At 35.2% G+C, this 21,909-nt stretch overlaps 1 protein-coding gene across 1 annotated transcript; it reads left to right on the plus strand.

Annotated features, from left to right (window-relative positions):
• Nucleotides 1–10,711: 10,711 nt before the first annotated feature.
• Nucleotides 10,712–13,874, plus strand: LOC122306431 (protein SIEVE ELEMENT OCCLUSION B-like). The gene is made up of 7 exons (XM_043118859.1): nt 10,712–10,923; nt 11,192–11,296; nt 11,471–11,928; nt 12,115–12,209; nt 12,343–12,458; nt 12,656–13,123; nt 13,509–13,874. The coding sequence occupies exons 1-7, from the start codon at nt 10,738–10,740 to the stop codon at nt 13,872–13,874; spliced, it is 1,794 nt and encodes a 597-aa protein (XP_042974793.1). The 5' UTR covers nt 10,712–10,737.
• The last annotated feature ends 8,035 nt before the right edge of the window (nt 13,875–21,909 follow it).

Below are 21,909 nucleotides of genomic sequence, written 5' to 3' on the forward strand. Positions count from 1 at the left end.
TAAACACAACATCAAATAAATTAAAACTAATTTAAAATACAATAATTTAAAATAAAAGAACTATTATATTAAATAAATTAAAAAGTGCCTTCAGTGAAAATACACGTAAAAACGGGTCATCACACCCTCTCTAAACCAATAATTTTCTAACAAAGATTAAATCGATTATTAGTTGAAAATCTGATATAAAATTCTAACCAATATTTTACTTTGCAAAATGATATGACTTATTTTTAAATAAAAAAGTAATGTAAAAGTTAAATTGAAAATTATTTTTTTAAAACAAAAAAAAACCCTCAGTCAAAATTTCCGACTTAGGCCATACAACATATTGAGCCGGCCCTGGTACGAGGAAGGAAAAAGATAGTATGCCTCCTCGTTTTGTTTTTTATTTTGATCGTTTTTGTATTTAATTATTTTTTATTTAATGATTAAGAAAGGTATTATTAATATATTATTATTTTTTTCTTTTAAAAAAATGTTTAAAGATCGTTAAAAATTGTGAAAAAGAAAAAAAATGATTTAACCTAAGGGGCATGCCCACAGTGCAGTCACTACTGGCCAGCACCCTAGCAATACCTAATTACGAGCAAGACTATGCTTTTTTAACAAAAATTGATGTCATTAACCATGGAAGATGCTAAACTTTCTCTTGGAATTTTGTTTTCCAAATGGTACTATCTTTGAAACTCTTTCAATAAGAGGATGTTTAGGGAATGAGATGTGATGAAAACTTTATGAAGAGTAAAAAGATGGTTTGTGAATAATAGTAAGATAGTTTAAGTCGAGTATTTATTGGATTTTAAAAAATGAGAGAGAAAATAATGAATAAAAAATATTATAAAGTTAAAATATTGTTAGAATATAATTTTTTTTTAAATTTGAAAACGTTGTATTATTTCTTGTCTTTTTTTTGAAAATTTGGAAAAATTGTAATGATTAGTTTGAAAGTGTTTGTATTTGAGGTGCTGAATAAGCTTTGGAAATAATTGTATAAAATCCTCTCTATCTCTTCTTGCTCAGCCAGCACCCTGCCTTATGAGTCTTTTATCTCTTTAACCCAATTCTTCATTCTTATTTGCCACGCACATGAGCAGAAAACCTTAGTATTTTTGTCACCCAGTTGGTACCATGTCCTTTTTGCTCTCTTCCTCCACGTCATATCTTTTTGCTCAAGAAATAGTCGTAACTCTCCATGCAAAGTTTTGATTATCTTAGCATTATGGGGGCCTTCATTCTCTTGTTCATTCTTCAATCTTTCTATTTTTGCTTTATTTCTTTTTCAACCTCTTTATCTCTATAAGCACTCCATTTAACTAGCTCTCTTTTGCAGTGCTTCAGCTTTTCCTACACCTTTCTCAATGGATTTTGTTTTGTTGCCTTTCTTGCCCATGCTTCTTCTATGATTGTCCCTCCTTACTCATCTGTAATCTATTTAGCTTCAAGTCTAAAAACCCTCCCCACTTCTGCATTGCATGATATCCCTTCCCCACATCTAACAAAAGGGCCTTGTGGAGAGATTGTCTAGCTATCAAGACTTCAACTATTCTTTCTTGAAATAATTTGAACCATAGAGGATTGACAACAGCCCTATCTGACCTCTCCTTTGTGAATGTGTTATCTAAATGCTACCACTAACTTTTTCATCTTGACACACAATTTCATTGAAGTCACTTGTGATGCCTCCAAATTTCACTTGGGATTGGATGGATATTTGAAGTGTCGAGACATGTAACACAAGATTATCTACCTCTGTTTATGACATATAAAATGTAATGTTCCTAACATGTATCTAGCATTATGCAATATTTGCAATGGATAATTTTTCTTTTTTACCAATACTATGCACCAAACTGAAAATATCTCAAATACTTAAAACATACTTCATCCATAATGACATACTACACAACTGAGATCACAACTCTAGTCAAGATCAGTTGTGATCAAAAGAGTATTGGAGATTTACTTATCAAAAAAAAGTATTGGAGATTCAAGTCCATAGGTACAAGTAGTAATTTAAGTTAACTACGATACTATTATTGACTTTGCACCGCTTAGTCAACCGTTTCTAGTTTGTTGATTCTCGGCTCTCCTTTAGATCCTGTAACAAGATCTACCATTCGGGAGAATGGTAGTTAAGACTACTATAGTAAGATTTGATTACAAATCTCAGCAAGTTAACAGAGAACCTCCACACAGGTTAAGGAAACATGCATGGCAGTAAAAATATGAACGTATAATCACAGTGATAAGTAAGCATAGCATAATTTAACATAAAGCATAGCATAACTTTACATATGACATAGCATAAGTTCACATCTGACATAGCAGAACTTAACATAACTTCACATATGACATAGTATAACTAACATAAATTAAATTGAAACGTGAACTAAATTTGAATCGCTTGACATGAACTTGATCTAAGATTTGATTTAGCATGAACTTGATCTGAAATTTGACTTAACATGAACTTGATCTGAAACTTATTCTTCTCTCATGTGGTCACTATGATTGCTTATTCTTATTTAATGGGATTACCATGATTATTTATTCTTATCTCATGGGGTTTTATGAAGTAGACTACCATTCTCCACATAAACTAGACTCAAAATAGAATAACTTTTATGAAGTAAACTTTGTGAGAAAACACATATAAAAGCTGTGAAATGGGCATGCAAAAGAACTCTGAAAAGCTGTATGAGAGAATCTTTGGTTTTCTTTCTAAGGAATGTTGGAAAAAGAGGTGGGATGATTGTGAGATGGGCTGGAAGACTTCTTGGATAAGTGAGGGATGAAGAGAGGGCTGAGAGTGAGCTTGAGTGTTGCTCATGACAACCCAAGAAAAATGGACAAAACTATCCCAAGATTTTTCCTCATGGTGGAGTGTTGAGTTGAAATAGTGAGGTGGCCCCTTTAGCTTATCCTTTTTAGAACCTTCTAGACCCCTTTTTGAAATATCTGGTTAGCCAAGTGGGGATGAAAAGCTTACCTAATAAGCAATGCTAATGAGGCCAAATTCGTGGGCCTTAGAGGACCTAAACCGAAAGGGCCTCAATTTGAGGTTTTAAGAGGGTTTGGATTGCTATCAATCCCAAATCCAATTTCTATTGGCTCAATTCAATATTCAATATTAAAAAGGTTGGATAATGATGTTATGACATAAATTTGAAAGATTATTAGTATGTGAAAGTAATTTAATCCAGCAATTAAACATAATGCTAGAAACCTATTCAATTAGGATTTTGAGGTTAACTTTAGAATTTGTATAAAATCGTTTAGGATTTTGGTTTTAACCATGCCTTTGGATTTTCAGTTGGATTCCAACCATTAAGGATTTTTTTACGGTGTAGATCCTCTTTAGTTTGACACAATTTGATTGGTTGGATAAAATAGGATTTTTGCTTAGGTGGCATGATCTCACACCTGATTCTTTCAAATCCATCAAATGTTCCTCATGGTGCCAAGTGTTTGATACTATTCATCAAGTGTAGCTAAGATCTTGTCAAGTGTCCAAATAAAACTTCTCTAACCTAATTTGGATATTCCATATTGTGATTTGAAAACACTCCGCTTAGTGTGCTTATTGAGGTAACTATTCACTCCAAAAGATTACATAATAAACTTAGCACCGAAAAATCCTAAATATTCATATGAACCTACTGTGAGAATCATTTACCAAAATTTGTCCCCGAAGTGCTCCTAAAAATAAATTCATAATTTCGAATAAGCGTTTTGTCCGAAAATATGAAAATGAGTTATTGTACTATACAATCCTAAATAATCCAGTGAATCTAATGATGGAGACCATAACACATTCTGATACTTCTAATTGTTTTAAATAATTAAAATCGTACTTCTGACACCATAGTGAGTGATAACAATAACTATATCGACAAACTAAAACTTATGCGATCAGTCGATTCGTGAAAACTTATGGAGTTTTTATGAGATTCCTAAAACCAATAGAAATTTTACCATTGAATTTCTAGTGCGTTGTTACATCACCTATGACACACCAAGGCATATCTATTATTGGGTTTAACAACAATAACAATTTCCATGTGGCTCTTCTTTTACATGCCTTGGGATGGTCATAGAAGCCAGTTAATAACCATATCACATTCTTTTCCTCATGCAAAATTGTAGCATTAATGTGGTGTTAGGAAAAATTCACTGTCTTTACTTCCACTTCTCTACTCCATAACAAGGCCAAACCCTCATTCCTACCCATTGGTTCCACTACAAAACAGCCTTCCCAATATATCTTTCTCTTTATTACTTCAAACTTACAAGTTAACAGTTTTGTTTCCATCAAGAAAACTATCTTGAGTTTCTTTTCCTTCACCAAAAGGTGGAGGTCTTAAATTGTCTGAGGGAACCTGAGGCCCCGACATTTCCAACTTAAAATTTTTATAACGATTAGCAAGGCTGACTAACAACCTTTGCCAATATCAAGTTACTTGCAACCTCCAGGTCTAACTCAGTCTGTTTGCCCTTCTTCACAGCCCCCACTCTTTCCAACGTCTGCATCAATAGGTAGGGTACGTTTACAACCATAAGCAACCCTTAAATTAGAGCCATTACTTGCATTTCATGCTCTTCTTTTCCATCTTCTTCTCTCTATCTTTCCCTTTATCGTGTTTACCTCAGTTTTCCCCTTAGCCACATAACCTTATTGCTTCAAATAGGCCTTTGCACCCGATGCTTTGGGCCTCATCTCCTGAGGTTCCATTAACCTGTGGTCCTCAAGCGCATCACTCTTATCACCTACCTTTTGGTTGAGGGAAGGACGTGGACCACCTTCCTACTCATGTCTTCACCTTTTGTTTCTCAAACACATCATTTGCACTATCAGTCAACCTTTGTCATCTCTTTGCCTCCTTTTGGGTGGTTGGGGTGCTCAAAACCACCATTACATCATCATATTGGTCTCCTTCCATTTGTATATTAATAGAATTGGTTTTTTACACCCCTCCCTTCTCCACATTCTCTCTATAAGGCTCTCATCCACTTTCTCCTTTTTTTTTTTCTCTTCGTTATAACTGTTTCGTTTCTCAAAATTTATCCTTTGTGAGTTATAGGTAGCCCGAAACTATGATCCATTCTAGGGTTTTCCACCATTGCTGTGTGCTAGCTTGCCCTCCACACTGCTACAACCCTTTGCTCTGTGGATTATCCTTCCACATTCGGTAGCTTCTCGTATTTTATTGGCACCCATATTTTTTTTTTCCAATAAATTTGCAATTCTTCCTCTAGCTATCGTTTTCTGCAGGTCTATTTCTATTTTCACTCTCAAACACTTGACCCATCCAATTCCATCTTCATGGGTATCTACTTCTTTAACAACCCCCAATTGTTGTTCCTATCTGATATCCAATTTCTCGAGTGATACATGCCAATGGGAGATTATTCATTTGTACCAAAAACTCCTCATTATCAAACTTCATCTTCTGAGGAGTAGTAAACCCATCAAAGGGTTTCAGAACCAGAAGGTGGTTATTGAATAACCATGACTTCCCCTCCATAACTCTACATTTATCCTTCTGGTCATCGAATGTTATCACAAACAGATTTGGGTTTATTTCTTGGAACATGAATGATTCCCCCACCATCTATGATTGACGCCTTAAAACATTCTAGCTCAACAGCTTTGGGAAGTGGCTTATATGGTGCGAGGGGAACAAGTTTCTTTCAAGTTGTTAGCTAGAATTGAGAGTTTTAAGTAAGAGAGAAATAAATCCATCTAATAAGTCCTACAACATATGTTGCCCATATAAACATTCCTAATGGACCCGCTGCTTATTTTTCTCCCACTTGAAGACTTCAAGTGCTGAACAATAACATGAGAGGGTGATCTGGTGCAATGTGGGGCCAAGTGGTAAAGGGCGGAGGTGAGGGCACAAATTGGAGATGACGTTATGATGGAAAGCAAAGATGATAGAAAATGAGAGAGGAGAATGAAGGATGGTTTAGAGATGTGGAAGAGGAGGGACCAATGGTGGTTGTGGGTTTCCGGCATTTGATGAGAGTTGAGGGAGGAGTGGACCGAAGTGGTACCGAAAACAAGGGTTAGGAAGTGGTACATTAACTTTGAGATGCATCAAAGGATCAGAGTGATCAAAGACTTAGAAAAATAACCCTTTGCAAGTAGAAAATACACAAATCCTCTCAAATTATAACCTAATTTGCAATATCTCCTGAACTTTCAATTTCAACAATCTTTCCAAACTATCAAAAAATTGTAATGTAGTACCCCATTTTCTATTTAAAAAGATAAAATTACCCATAAAAATTCTCAAGAAAGATAAAGCGCGCACTGCATGCATTACGTCGTTCGAGAAATAATTTATTTTAAAATTATTTTCTACAAAATAAAATATACTTTAAAAATCTAAAAACTAAAAATATTCTTATAATTAAGTAAAATTTAAAAAATATTTTAGAATTGTTTTTATACTTTTCATGTATTTATGTTTTCCTCGATCGTTTATTGGTTTTTTAATGGTCTCATGTTTTTTACTTCTGTATTTTGCTTTGTTTGTACAAGGCTAGCTAGGGTCATAAAAACGAGACCAGTACTTGTCTTCCAGCTTCAGTATACACTTGAACAAAATTTCCCACTGTTCTGATCGGGGAGTTGAGTTTTTAATAAAGGTCTTTTATATTCTTCTTCTTTTGTATTAAAAATGTGAACCGGAAAGGGGGATTTTAACGTGTTCGCATAGGTACTTAAATAGCTAGCTTTGGCCACAGGCCTGGTGACGAGCCATAAGTTCTTAATTTTATTCTTAATATAAAAGCCAGAGATAACACGGAGCTAGACGAGCCAGAATTAATTTTGGGAGACTAGGGAAAATGGTTTTTTTCACATGCAAATAATTGATGATCAGAGATAGGGACAATGGTCTTTTTATATATATATAGAAAGAGAGAGAAGATTGATCAGAGGCGAATCCTTCGACAAAACTGATTGGTACGTACCTAATGAAACATGCAACCAGTATTGACATACCTATATGCATCTAGGATGAACGTAGAATGATAAAAAGTTAACCTAGTATTCCCAATAATCCTCTTGTCACTACTAAAATGCTTATTTGTAGCTTATTATTTCCTACAAAAATGATAATTTCTTATTAAAATGAGTCTATTTTTATCACAAATTAATAGTCATTTTAGTCACAAATAATTCATCATAAATGTTCATTTTTCTTGTAGCACACACCCTCTAAGAACCTGACAAGTCATCGACTTAAAATGACCTTTCCCACAGTGCACCAGTACCACTCCTTGAGTACGCACTACAAGAAAAAGAGGCAATTGTGACTAATTTATAGCAACGAAAAGACTATTTAGTTGCTAATAATCTTTTTATTGCTATAAATTAGTCGCAATTGCCCATTTTTCTTATAGTGACGTTGTGTCACCAGCGGAAAAAGTGCATTGAGCCTTATAAGATGCATTTTAAATTATATTTTTATAGAAAATATACTCGATTTAAAATATAGTTATAGAAAGAGTTGAACCTGTATGATCACTATAGTCATCTCAATTGAAAACAGGACCCAAAATATATATTTTTTTCTCATTGTACAGCTAGATTGGACGTCACTTTAGAAAGTTGTGCTAGCTATTCCAAAGTTCCAAACTAGCAAACAGCTTGGACTTCCTTGACCGTATACTAGGATCAAGTTAACTGTTATATTTAAACTTATCTGCATTTGACGAACGAGGTACGAAATATATTTTAAGTACATCATTGCTACGTTCGAACCTTAAATTTCCAACTATTTATATTTTTCTTCTATCAAATTATTATTTTTATGTCTAGCTTGTCTTTGTGATCATGACAATTTGCAATTGAATAACGTTCTGGATCTGACTCCTTTTGTTTTGTCTGCACGAGGAGCACTAAAATGAAAAGCAATGGCTTGTCTTTGCACGTAATTGGTGATATATAATATACAAGTGGATAAGGATTACTAAGTTTTGTAGTGTTCTGATCTTGATCGCTTTCCATGCACGTCCATCGGGGATCTTTTCATAAATGTTTTTTCTTGTGCTTTGTATTCAAAATCATGTGAACGGGCAAGGAGCATTTTAAAAGATATTTAATGTTATTTTATCATGAACAAAGAGACAGAACATTCATTTTTATTTTATTTTTTTTATTACACAGTATCATCTTTTAAATTTCAATGTCAAGTTTGTTTCGATTCGGAACTCAAAACTCTTCCAACTGATCACGTGGTTTAATTAGCGGTCGTAGATTGTGTGTTAGTGTGAAATATGAAAGAGTCATACTACGTATTTCAAAAACCGAGAGTTGTGTGCTTTTTTCTTCCCCTGCCTCTCTGTCTGGCGTCCATTTCGAAATCTAGATAAAAGCAACGTCGACACACATGGTATAAGAGAAATTAAGGAGGCAAAGAGCTAGGAACTGTGTTAAGGTTGTAAGCAGCTTAATTGGTAATCTATATATATATATAGATAGTTTAATGTGCACTAATTGTTTATATTCTGCATGTCACTGCATGAACCAACTACTACATGCATGATAACAATGACTAACATTTTTTAAAATTTAAAAAAGATATAAAAGGACCCAACTACTATATATATAAAGATATATAAATAGCAGCCATGTCGATATATATATATAAATATATAGATAGTTGTTGGCTTCGATAATATTCTTGGTTAATGGGAATTAAACTATCTCAACGTTTGAAAGCAGCAGCAGTACCCACCAATGGAGCAAAGCTTCAAAGCTATAGATATACTATTACATGATACAAATGACACAAGTAGTAGTTTAAAATTTACTTGTTTTCTTTTGTCCTTTTGGAAACATGACATACATATTTACAACCTTGGTCCAGCTTTTCGGTTTACTCCCTATATATATTAATGATTAGAGATTCAAACCACATGATCTATACTTTAAAAGGATTAGACAATGGTATAATTTGAGCCCCATTAAAATATTATAAAAATAAAAAACTTCTCATTTTCGAGCATTAATGTGGGATCTCATATTCTACCTATATATCTTTATCACTTATCATTCAATATTGGTATTACAATCTTCCCTTACATTTTTTACATTCTCATCAAGCCCATCCATCGTAGATGGCACGAATCAAGTACAATATTTTTGGTTGGGATATGATCTGATAAAATTTGTAATGCCTCAATAGAATACTTAAATCACATGAATTATATATACTTCAAAATGACTAGTCAATGGTATAATTGGTATCCATTGGAAGTTGAAACATTATAAAAAGTAAGAACTTCTCATTTCCAATCAGTGTGAGATTTTATATACCCCATACCCTTATCATTTATCATTTAATATGGGGTATCATACATACAATACTAACATGCTCGGTATTTATTTTAGTCGCTAGCTTAAGGATAACTACTACAGCCATTACATAACGGAATACACGAGGACAATTACTTGAAAGTACTACTTGTGCTTGACCATGCCACTTCCTTCTTGAGCTTATCTTCCACGTCCCAATGCCGCGTGAATGCACTTCCATTCATGCATGCATATACCTGGGCCATGTGATCGACATCTTCCGATGCACATGACCCTTTCAAGAAATTATCATCTCAAGGTCTTGATTGAATTTGAGGCTTTAATCGGGATCGAGAATGACATAAAAAATAGGTCTTACAACATTTATTGTTCATTTCATATTGTTGTCCGAAATATTTATACAGAAAACAAAAAATATTGTAAGGTCTATAGTCTACTTCATATGTCACTCACTCTCTCACTTGAGGCAATCTTTCAAATGTGATGATGTCATCAGTATAGCCACACGTGTTATACTAGCAAAGGCGTGGAGATGCATGTGGTGGCAAGTGAAGTTCATACAAGGCCTTGAGTACTGCACATGATCATAAGCCTCATGCTCCAATCGTTTTCTAATGATTTCTCAATATACAGAGAGACTGATGGTTAGGGAGAAGCATGGGGTGGTGCGTTTCTGGGTTTTCGTCATGGGAAGGTAGCAAATGAAGCATGAGTTCGAACTAGAGAAAAATAAAATTATAAAAAACTTATAGATTAACATTGTGAGAGAGGGAAGAGCGAGCTCTTTTTCATGGTGGAAGATTACAAGAGAAGTATTAAGTTTACACACAAATCTTATACAATAAATTTATACGCTGACGTGCTTTATGTAATGAGTCAGACATGCTTGACAAAAAAGAAAAAAAAAAAAGGCTTTACAATCTAATGGATTACAATAAATTACCACGTTAGTGCATAAAATTTATTGTACCTATAAGGTCATTTATGTGTAAAGCAAACATTTCCCAAAACACAAATGGTAGAATATTAGTGTCTCTGAGATTTTTCCAAGAGACAGGAGTGTTGAGGAGATCAGAGTATAATGCATGGTTGTAATCTTTATTCAAGTAGTTAAATGTCCAGTCCTTCTTATTCAATTCAACTATTCACGTGATTTATCTCTGATGTCGAACGAAGTAACGCGACAAGCTGCGCAAACAAGGGAGATCGAGTTTAATTAATGCTTCAAGAAATTTAGAAATGGTTCACCTCAGAAAAGAGAAAAAAAAACAAAAACAAAACTCTTCTTTCGCTATAAATAGGCCACGCTATTGCACTATTAATGACACGATCCAACTACTCTCCTTTTTCCCGAACCTGAATTTCTAACGGACGTCTCAGCGTGCTTTGTAAAAGACAATACCATGGCCAACCATGAGATCCTTTTGCCAGAAACTGTACAGCAAACCATGAATGGTGTACTGCTCCTTATAAGCATGCCATCCATATCCGATGATTCTCTCCAAAATATTGAACGTTTAGAAGAATTTTTCTATCACATCAAAAGAATTCTTGACCTTTCCTTCCATATGGTGGACAATGTTTTACTGGTACATATATATATGTAACTCCGACGTACCGTTCATATTATTAATTTATATGCCTTTTTTTTTTTCGCTTTTCTTTTAATTTTCCTCCTAAGTACCCCATGCATTTTAACTTCTAGAACTCCAAAGTTAGAATCCGAAGACGATTAAAATCTGAAACATTTGTATTCTATAAGTGGACACATATACGACATTTTTTTTTTTTAATTTTAAATTGAGGCAGCAGATTATGCGTTTCTGTTTTTAATTTCTCAAGTATATCTATTAATAGGGTACTGATCCTCCTCATCAAGTCCCGGAGAGACAGGATTTGGAGGGCTACAGCTACAACAGCTCTGATGATCTATTGGGCGAACTCCAGCAAATTTCGTCCGAGGTAATTACAACAAAATGCACTTTGTTTTCTTCACGCCTAGAAGTTTTTTTGCAAAATGACCACCGTTTTTTCTTTACCTTTTCCCTACCTCGATCCCCAAAAGTAGAGAAAAAGTGATCATTTTACTGTCTAGCTATAATTATCTCAACATTTTCCCATTATGTGTAATGTCAGCTGGCTGCATGCAAGGCTCCTGGTGGGGGAAATGAACTCAAAACAACAATTTCCATACTAAACAAGCTCTCAAGCTGTTCATGGGCTGAGAAGGCAGTGCTGGTAATTGCGGCTTTTGCTTTGGACTATGGAGATTTCTGGGGCCTTGCACAGTCAAATGACGCTCTGGACCATCTGGCCGAGTCAGTGGGAATCACAAACCGTGTACCTGCCATGTCAAAACGCCCAGACCTTAAAAAATGCCAGAGAGTGATTGAGGTGCGCGAGTTGATCGAGAACACGTTGGAAGTAATAAGATTAATTGTAGACTTGAAAGGGACATCTGAGTTGGCGGAAAAGTACTACAGAAATATGCTTGCAACGGAAACTTTGGCAAAATGTATCCCAGTGCATGTTTTTTGGGCTATCATAACTGTTGTTGCTTGCACGACTCAAATGTATTGCCTTAGCAGTGATGAGTAAGTTCTTTGTCCGTACTTGATATGTACGTACATGCTGTATATGCTGATCTTAAGAATGTGATCTGCCATCCATGTCAGACATCATAGCACCTTGTTTTTGTAGGTCTCCAAAAGGGGAGTAAAAATAACGTAATATTTGACCTTTTTAATCTAGTGCAAATGACCATGGTTACCTAATTTCAGGGACAAGACACTGGAACTATCGCCCTTGTCTGAGAAGATGAACAGCACCCGGGACATACAAAAGACGCAGATAGAACAATTCGATAAACAAACAGGTTAGCCATTACGCTGATTTCGTACGTCCTCGAGGAAACACTACCATATATGAACCCGTTGCACAAACTATATAATGTCTTAAACATGGGCTACAATACTAGTTGACCATGCAAATATCCTTGTTAACTACAGAGGAAGTGAAGAAATATTGGGAGAGGAGGGAACTTCCAGAAACACCTACAAAAATTGTGGACGCTTTCAAGGCAATGGTTGGGAGTTGTATTATTCACGGTTCTACCAAAAAATTGGTTAGCACTCGTATTATTCACCTTCTTTTTTTTTTTTTTACACCGGTATGCAATAGCCAATAACATATACACATTTTTTTTTTTTTTTTTTTTTAAGTACTAGCAAACACCCAATTAATTATTTTGAGTAGTCATATTAATCAGTTTAACATTATTTATTTGACTCGTTTCTACTTTCAACTGTTTTGCAAAACCAGCTGAGTATCGATGTGCTGAAAAATAAGAATGTTTTATTGTTCATTTCGGACGTCATGGACATCTCCGTTAAAGAAGTCTCGATTTTAAAGCCCATTTTTGATGGGATAAGAGATCTGGATGAACCGTATAAAATTGTATGGATCCCAATAGTGGAGCATTGGACCGATGACATGCAAGCGAAGTTCGAGATGTTGCAGTCCAACATGCCGTGGTACATATTGCAGCGTTTTCCACCAACACTAGACATCCAGATCATTACTAATGAATATTGCAGCTTAAAGAATAAGCCTATCGTCGTTGTGATAAACCCACAAGGGGAGGTGGAGCATCCAAATGCTCTCCGCATGATTCAGCTATGCGGAATGAAGGCCTTCCCTTTCACGGCGGGAGCTGAAAAAGAGAGAATACCTGAAGGACTGCATTTTCGATCTAGGGCGTTCCGCATGCCATACAGTGGCCCGATGCTGGTAAAGTTGTTTTCAAAACTCTAAATGTATGCATATACATAAATCAAAAGAGATGGTGAGGGGTCTTGGCCGTATACATTCACATTATCTTTTTTATCTTAACTCATCTTATCTTATCTCATTTAATTTTTACAATTTTTTTAAACTTTTAATTAATAAAATACAATAAACAATTCAACTTTTTTAAATCTCAAAATAAAAATAATATTTTAATAATATTTTATTTAAGTTTTGTTTCTAACAATATTTTAACATCGATCTCATCTCAACTCACTATCCAAATCAAGTCTTAGCCATCATATATGTAGTTTTAAACAAAATCAATGCATAATAATGTACTTTCCAACACCATTTTAGGTTTGACATCTCTTGTTCAAAATCATAGGATGACAGGAATTACACTTTCAACTATGGATTTGCCGACTCCAGCTTGAGGGAAAGATTTACTACTCGTTTAGATTTAATTTGTCATTATCTGGCTTTAAACAGTCCGAGCACTCAGATACGTAGAAATTTGATTCGAGGAAGAGAGGATGTCCAGAATCTACGGACGCCGTTACGTTCCTTCCAAAGTAACAGTGGATGGGTTGTGCTCTGCAAAGGTACTCATGGCGACATAGACGTAGTCAGTAATCACGGGACAAGAATTTTGAATGTCTTGGAAGATTCCAATGAGTGGATAGCAGGAGTGGAAGAATTTGGCTTCGATGAAGCTTTCATGACTTACTACAACACGCTACCAGGAAATTGACATCTCAATCGTTAATGTTGTAACCATTCCGCCACTTATGTTAGGAAGATTGATATGCGCGCAGTATGCATGCATGACATCTTGACTACGTTGGTAATAAGCAGTGGCCAATGTTATGGAATGGATCAATGTAGTTTTTTAATTAATGTTCTTGTACGTGTTGCAATTTCGGACGTTTTTCATGCTTAAGACTTTGCATCTTTTGTTTAAACCATTCTGATCTAATTCCCGTTTCGTGCTAAAACATTCTCAATTGAATGTGTTAGAAAATACACAAACGCATGCACACGCGTACATATTGTAGACACCATCTTCAATCGTTACAAGGACAAGCGGTAGCAATAAAGTATAGTATTGGAGTAATAATTATTTTGATACCTCGTATTTACATTTATTTTGACTAAATAATTATTGCATTTCTTAAGAATATGGGTTTTCTCGTTTTAAATTTTAGATGATTTATATGATATTATTTTACGGCTTTTAACTGTGGAATTTAATTCAAAGTGTTTTATTGTTGTTAATTATTATTCATCATTTAAAATGCTTTTTATTTTAAATTAGTTTATGGTTAGATTTTAGTATTTTATTTTACTTTACTAAGCCATTGTGTTTAAATTAGTTTTATTTAAATTTTTGTTCTGAAATCATTTTCGTTAGATTAATTTTTAGACGCAAGATGAAATGGTCTAGATCTCATTTCTTTCATTTCCTTTTTATTGTTTCCTCTTTTTCTTTTTGCCTTTTCTCTTTTTCTTCTTTTTTTTCCCTCCATTTTTCCTCCCCTGCTTCTCTTCTCTCGCGCGACAACTCCCTCCCCTCTCCCTCCATCCGTTTCTTCATCTCCCCACTGTGCTGCTGTGCGCCGTTCGTGACAGGCACCCCCATCCTATTCACTTCCCCATCGGCTGGTAACTATCACCCTCCATTTTTAGCCCCAATCGAGTCGTCGTTAGCCCCCACGCCCTCTCCAAGACGCGGTTTCTTTGAGCTCTAATGCCACTATTGCACTACCCTGTGCCACCACCTTTTCACCAATTTACCACCGGTCCTCCAGTAACACAAACCACCATTCCCCAGTCCCGATCCACCACTGGTGAAGCCCAGCCATTTCACTCTCCGATTTGGCTTTTTTCACTTTCGACCGCCCTCTACGCTGCCACCCATGGCCAACCACCATTATCTGTTGCTTCACCAACACCCCTAAGCCCTACCCTAACTTTCCCTAGTCTTCATTTATCAACGTTTAAATTTGGGTATTCTGAGACCCATGGCCATAATACATTTTACACTATGACATTGCTTGCCATTGCCTCTTGCATCTCTGTGATCCTCCAAAAATTATATTATAGCACTATAAGTATTTTTTAAAGAACCTTTTAAAATTTAAATATATTTTGCATTAACAAATCTTTGTGATCTAGTTGGTTTTGCCAGACGTTGAGTCCGAGGGGTCGAGGGCCGGTTGGATTAGAGAATAGAGTTACTTGTGCGATTGGTTGATGTTGGGGTTTATTGGTTGTTGGATATTTTTGTGTCTTGTCGTATACCCATGCACACATGTTCATGTTTGTAAAATAAAAACTAGGCTTTTGCATAATTGCATGCATGTTCATGTGTTGGAAATGAAAACTGGGTTTTCATGCGTAAAATGATTTTTGGGTGCGTGTGTATCACGACCCCAAGCCAAAATGCGATATTATCTCGGTGGAGCTCCTTTGGTCACTCGGGAGCGAACTATAACATAGGTTGTCGTTGGGTGACAACGGAATCGGACGGGATGGTAATGCCTCGTGCCAACTTCGTGGCCCCTCTGGTGGCTGGGTCTAGAGGATGCTTGGCCACGAACAGGCTGAGCGCAAAACTGGACATCGCTCATTACGAAGTTACAGGCATGGTCGTTACTCTTGATGTGGCGAAGGGAGCCAGGTTGTGTGAATGGTTCTTAGGGGAGATCATAGTGCATATGATTAAAATTGGATATGTGGGTCATTTTCTGAGAAAATTGCAGGATTTGATTAATGGTGGATTTTATCCCAGAAAATGGCAGGAAATTTTTTAATGGAATATTTTTTTAGGCCAAATGGGATTTTGGCGTACATTGGAAAATATTCATTTTTTGCGAAAGGATGACTTTTGGGTTTCATGCATCTGTTATCATGTGCATGCATATTTGTTGTTGCATAAATGTATTTCCATCTCATGGACTATTTGATTATTATTTACCTGCGGTACCGTTTCTTAGTACCTTATGTGACGCCCCCAACTCCCACGTACGGACACATAGAAATCGAGGCGTCTAGATGATGACAACTCAGGTCACGCATGTCATCGCTGAGTGTCAAGTGTGTGTACATGCAACATGTGTACATTAAAACCATGCAGTGGATAATAAAAAGTCTTTCTACTAAGTACCCTAATTTTGTTTAAATATAAACTCGCTTAAAACAAGCGTAATAAAATATTACAAGTTTAACATTGTCACAAATCCAAAAAAACATAAAATAAGGTAAGGGAAAAATATTTTCCAACAATACAACCCCAAATCAATACTCTGGCGGAGCCGCCTCCTTAGATTGAGCCTCCTCCTCCACATCTGCATCAAAGTCTACGATACCAAAGATGGTACTGTATGTAAGTAATAATCCAAACACCCACAAGATAAAAATATATTAAAACTCAACAATATGCATGAACAAGATGCCATATGCATGTGTCCCGAAAATCCACATTTTTTCCATGCACGCCAAAAATCCTATTTTGGCCCAAAACAATTCATTTTCCAACTCACGCCAAAAGTCACATTTGGCCCAAAATTTTTCCTTTAAAACATTTCCTCGCCATTATCCTAGATAATGGCCCAAAATCCAAGTCTCAAATAAATTTTCATTTTTTCCTTAACCGAATGCACCATGACCTTCCTTAGGGGTCATCCGCACACCCTGGCTTCTTTCGTCACACCATGGGTATGATCATGCATGTGACTTCGTAACGAGCGATGCCTAGTTTCGCGCCCAGTGTGTACGTAGCCAAGCATCGTCTAGCCCCAGCCAGCAGAGGGGCCACAGAGTCAGTACGAGAGCGTTACCATCCTGTCCGCTCCTGTTGTCGCCCAGCGACAACTCAGGGTACGTCACTCAGTATATTGCGCTCCCGAGTGACCAGAGGAGATCCACCAAGATAATGCTCCATCTCGGCTTTGAGTCATGATACACAAGCACCCAAAAATCCATTTACACATGAAAACCCAATTTTCAATATTCAATTCATGTACCTGTATGCCATTATGCGAAAAATCCAATTTTCCTTTTCAAACATGAACATGTATGCTCCATGCAATGCACACATCAAGACACAAATTAACCAACAAATTTCAACATTAACAATGAACAAATAATTCTATCCTCAAATCCATCCGACCCCCGACTCCTCAGACTCAGTCCGAAATAACTAACCAGTCATAATTTATTGAAAAAGTAATAATATATTTAAATCTAAAATGGAGTTTGAAAAATACTTACAGCGCTATATAATAATTTTCAGAGGATCAATGTGCTGCAAAAGGCAGAGGAAAAGCAATGTAACAATGTAAAAACATTGTGGCCATGGGTTGTAAAATACCCACTTTTGAATAGGGATGAACCAAGGCTTGGGATATGTAGGGAATGACTTAGAAGTGTTTATGAAGCTAGTGAAAGTGGTGGTTGGCTGTGGGTGGCGGCGAAAATGGCCGTGGAAGTGGAAAAATGCCAAAATGGAGTTGAGCTTGTGGGGGTTGCTTCAGCGACAGATCAGAGCTGGAAATGAGTGGGTTAGGTCGGTGAAGAAGTGGTGAAGAGATGGTGGCCGGAGGTGGAATGACAGCGGTGGAAGAGGAACATAACCGTGCGGCATGGAGAGGGGAGTGTGGGCTAATGACAGTGAGGGAGGAGCTGAAAATGGGTGGGGGAGCTCGACGGCTTGAGGGGAAGAGGATGGGCTGGGCAGTGACAGCCACGCCGACGCGACGGCTGCGCTATGGCGGTATGAAATAACGGATGAAGAGGGAGGGGGGGCTGGTCGCGAGGGAGAAGGGAAGAGCAGGGGAAGAAAGAAGGAAAAAAAAAAGAAAGAAGAAAAATGGAAAAGAAAAGGAGGAGGAAAGAAAAAAGGGAAAAAGAAAAAGGAAAGGAAAGAAGTGAGGTCTAACCCTCACAACTTGGGTCACGAAACTAATCCAACGAAAACTCGTTTTAAAAGCAATAAATTGAATAAAATAAATTAAACACGGTATCTAGTAAAAATAAAATAAATAACTAGTAAAAACTAACAAAGTTTAAACTCCAAAAATAAACTAAGTTAAATTAAAGAGCAATTTAAACACAAACAATAATTAATAATAAGAAAGCACCTTAAAATAAATTTCACAACTAAATAAATCCAATTAAAATTTGATAAATTTAAAACAAAAGAACCAATATTTTAATTAAATTAAAATACTCATTCAATAAAAATACACGTAAATATGGGATATCAGACTGTACATAGATTTTGATGTAGGTGATAATAAAGTTGAGCTTGAAGATGCAGCTCCGCTGGGGGAGTGATCGAGTATCACTTTCTCATGGGATGGGGGATTTGGTTCCCGCTTTTAGACATTATATTTTGGTTTATTTTTATTTTCATCGGAGAACTGTAATACTTTTGAAATACTTCTATTTAAGTGAAATTGTATTTAAAAATTCTGGTATTTAGTTGACTGACTTTAATTTATCCGTTGCATCTTTTGTCTTACACGTGTTACATGTACACACATTTAGCACTTGTCGTTGAGGTGTGAGACTTGTGTTGCCATCATTCCAACGCCTCAATTTCTATGTGTCTATATGTGGAAGTTGGGGGCATCACATGAGTTATGAGCTCAACGCTCCTTAATTATTAAGGAGTTTGGAACCACATGCATATGAAGTAATTTTTTTCATCGTGTTGGTGTGACGATTGTTAGTGTCTCGTTGTAGGGAGAATTTCATAAAATATAATAATAAATTTATTTGCATGAATGTTATTTTTCAAATAATCAAAGGAAAACTAAACGTGAGCAATGGATCCGAATGACCTAAAACTAAAAAATACACATGCAGGAAAAAGAAATATGAGATGTGGCGGAGGCTCACTAATCCTCATTTGTTTATACAGATGAGATTGGATGAGATGAGATGAAAGATAAAAGTTGAATAAAATATTAATATAATACTATTTTTAATATTTCTTTTGTTTTGAGATTTTAGAAATTTTAATTTTTTATTATATTTTGTGAAAGAATTTAAGAAAGTTGTAATAATTAGACGAGATAAGATGAAATAGTTTGTAAAAACAAAGGAGACTGCATTTCGGAAGTCGCCTTTAACAAATTTCAAATTTTTATGCAATATCTACTTTCTCATCAATACATGAAAGAATTTTTCCCAGAAATTAGGTGAGTATATATACACTTCTAATTCATATAATATATTGCTAGCTGCATTTCGTTATTTATTCCCCTATCTGTGGGGAGATCAGAGTGTACATATATATCACTCCACAAGTTTTTAATTATTATTTTTAATTAAAATTGCAACAATAATCGTTTTGGAAGAATGTTTTCTAAACAAGTCATTACATTTCCTTGTCCACAATATATATTAATACCACAGTCTTATCAATCAATTCTATGGAGACAACAACACAATTTTTTTTTTTTTTTTTTTTTTTTTTTTGTGATAGAGGAAACTATTACAAAAAAAGATGAAAATGTTACTAAAGACATTTCATGAAAGTTTAAAACCGTCACCATGATCGTCACCTAAAGTGCGTCACAAAAAATAATTGGTGATGGTTTACTATTCAACTGTAAAAAAATATTTTTAGTGACAGTTGGAATTCTTTCGTTTGGTGTAATGTTTGGATCTCAAAAAGATGAAAATGTTACATAAGACATTTCATGAAAGTTTAAAACCGTCACCATGACCGTCACCTAAAGTGCGTCACAAAAAATAATTGGTGATGGTTTACTATTCAACTGTAAAAAAAATATTTTTAGTGACAGTTGGAGTTCTTTCGTTTGGTGTAATGTTCGGATGTGAGATATTTTTTGGTGACAATTGAAATCTATCAGAAAAAGTAACGTCTGAACGTCCAACTGAAATTTCAAACGTCAACCCGACTGATTAACATTCGAACGACAGAAGTTGACGTTCGTTGGTTATGGTTCGAACGTATCATATTTACACTCACTTTTGTATGCCTGAACGTTAACTGCATTATACGTACAAATGTCTATTTGAACATTAAGGGACCACTGTTCGAACGTAACAAGCATAATGTTCAGATGATAGTTTGAATGTTAGTGGGGAAGCGTTAGAATGCAAGTGGTACGTTTAGAGGTTTGTTCGAACATTTGAATGTTATGTTCAATTGAGGGTGACTACGTTCGAATGTTAAGTTATAATTTTGTGCAGTTATGTTCAAACATTGATTCAAATGTGAACCAATGTTCAAACGTTTCACATTTACATTCACATTTACATCAGAAATACTAATTTCATAAAATTAAAAAACATACAAATGGTATCATACTACACCATCAATTTAACAACTAACAATGTCTTATATAGTTGTAAAATTAGATATAAAAAGTTATATACAATGATAATGTTGCCCAGATGACTAACATAAGAGAGAGGTGGATTGGGTTGTATTTAAAAATTAACAATTATAAATCAAATGTACAATATGAAATATAAACAAAATACGAAGCAACAATAAATATGAAGAGTAAGTGTAAAAGAGAAGCAAACTCAGTATGTTAACGAGATTCGGCCCCACTGCCTACGTCCTCGCCTCAAGCTACCCCTTGAGGGTCCCCAAATTCAATATTCAACCTCCTTCAGGTGGAGATAGAAACCTATTAAACATTTGAAAAACACTGCTACAAAGGATCCGTGTAGAACACCCTCTACACTTGCAATCACCTTACACGTGGTGATTCAACTATTCCATGTGTAGAATGCTTTCTACACTCATAAGAATTCTACACAATATTTTACTGATATAAGAGTTGATAGTGGGTAGGTTATCAGAGAACACTCATCAATGAGTGAAATAAGGACAATACAGTGTAAACTATATCTCTCTTAAAATGAACAAGGGTTAAGGCTCAATGTTTAGAGAAGGGAAATTGAAAGCTTGGAATGAATGTTGCAAAACTTGCAATGATATGCGTATGCTCTTTGTGTTGTGAATTTGAAACTCTCAAATGATCTATTTATAGGTATATGAGACTTCATATTCAAATTTAGAAAGATTCACATATCCAAGACAACATCATTCACTTTTTCAAAAAATTCGAATAAAAGTTTATTCTTTTTCAATTTTCAAAGACAACATCATTTACTTTTAAAAAAAGTCAAATAAAAGTTTATTTTTTTTCAATTATCAAAGACAACATCATTCACTTTTCAAAAAATTCAAACCTAATCTTTTTACTTTTTGCATATGACAAAAGGAGTATTATTTACTTTTCAAAATTTTCAAACAAAGTCATCTACCTTTTGCATAAGTCAAAAAGATCATCAATCACTTTTGAAAATATTCAAATAAAACATAAACATGTGAAGGATGACAATCAATCATCTTTCAAAGTTTTCAAATTTAATTTTTAAAATATTCATGTACATGTGGAAAGTGTATTTTAATGCTTTATGGTAAAATATTAATTTTGAACCTTAATCCTAATTTCAAAATTTTCAAGAGATGTACAAAATTATTCTATGAGTTTTAATGTGAACTTGTTCCCTTCTTGCTCATGCTTGGTTCCTTGATGTGCTTGACTCTATTGTATAGACAACTTGAGCTTGAGACTCCTTTATTCTTTGAATTCATTTGTTATCATCAAAATCAATGTATAGATATATAATTACACGAAACTTGAAACCTTGGGTTCAACAGAGAAAATTAATAAAATTCATTTCTTCTTCTTTCCTCGCCCACCGCGATTCTACTGCAGTGACATAACACT

Source organism: Carya illinoinensis, chromosome 4 (genome assembly GCF_018687715.1).
Source record: "Carya illinoinensis cultivar Pawnee chromosome 4, C.illinoinensisPawnee_v1, whole genome shotgun sequence".
NCBI lineage: Eukaryota > Viridiplantae > Streptophyta > Magnoliopsida > Fagales > Juglandaceae > Carya > Carya illinoinensis.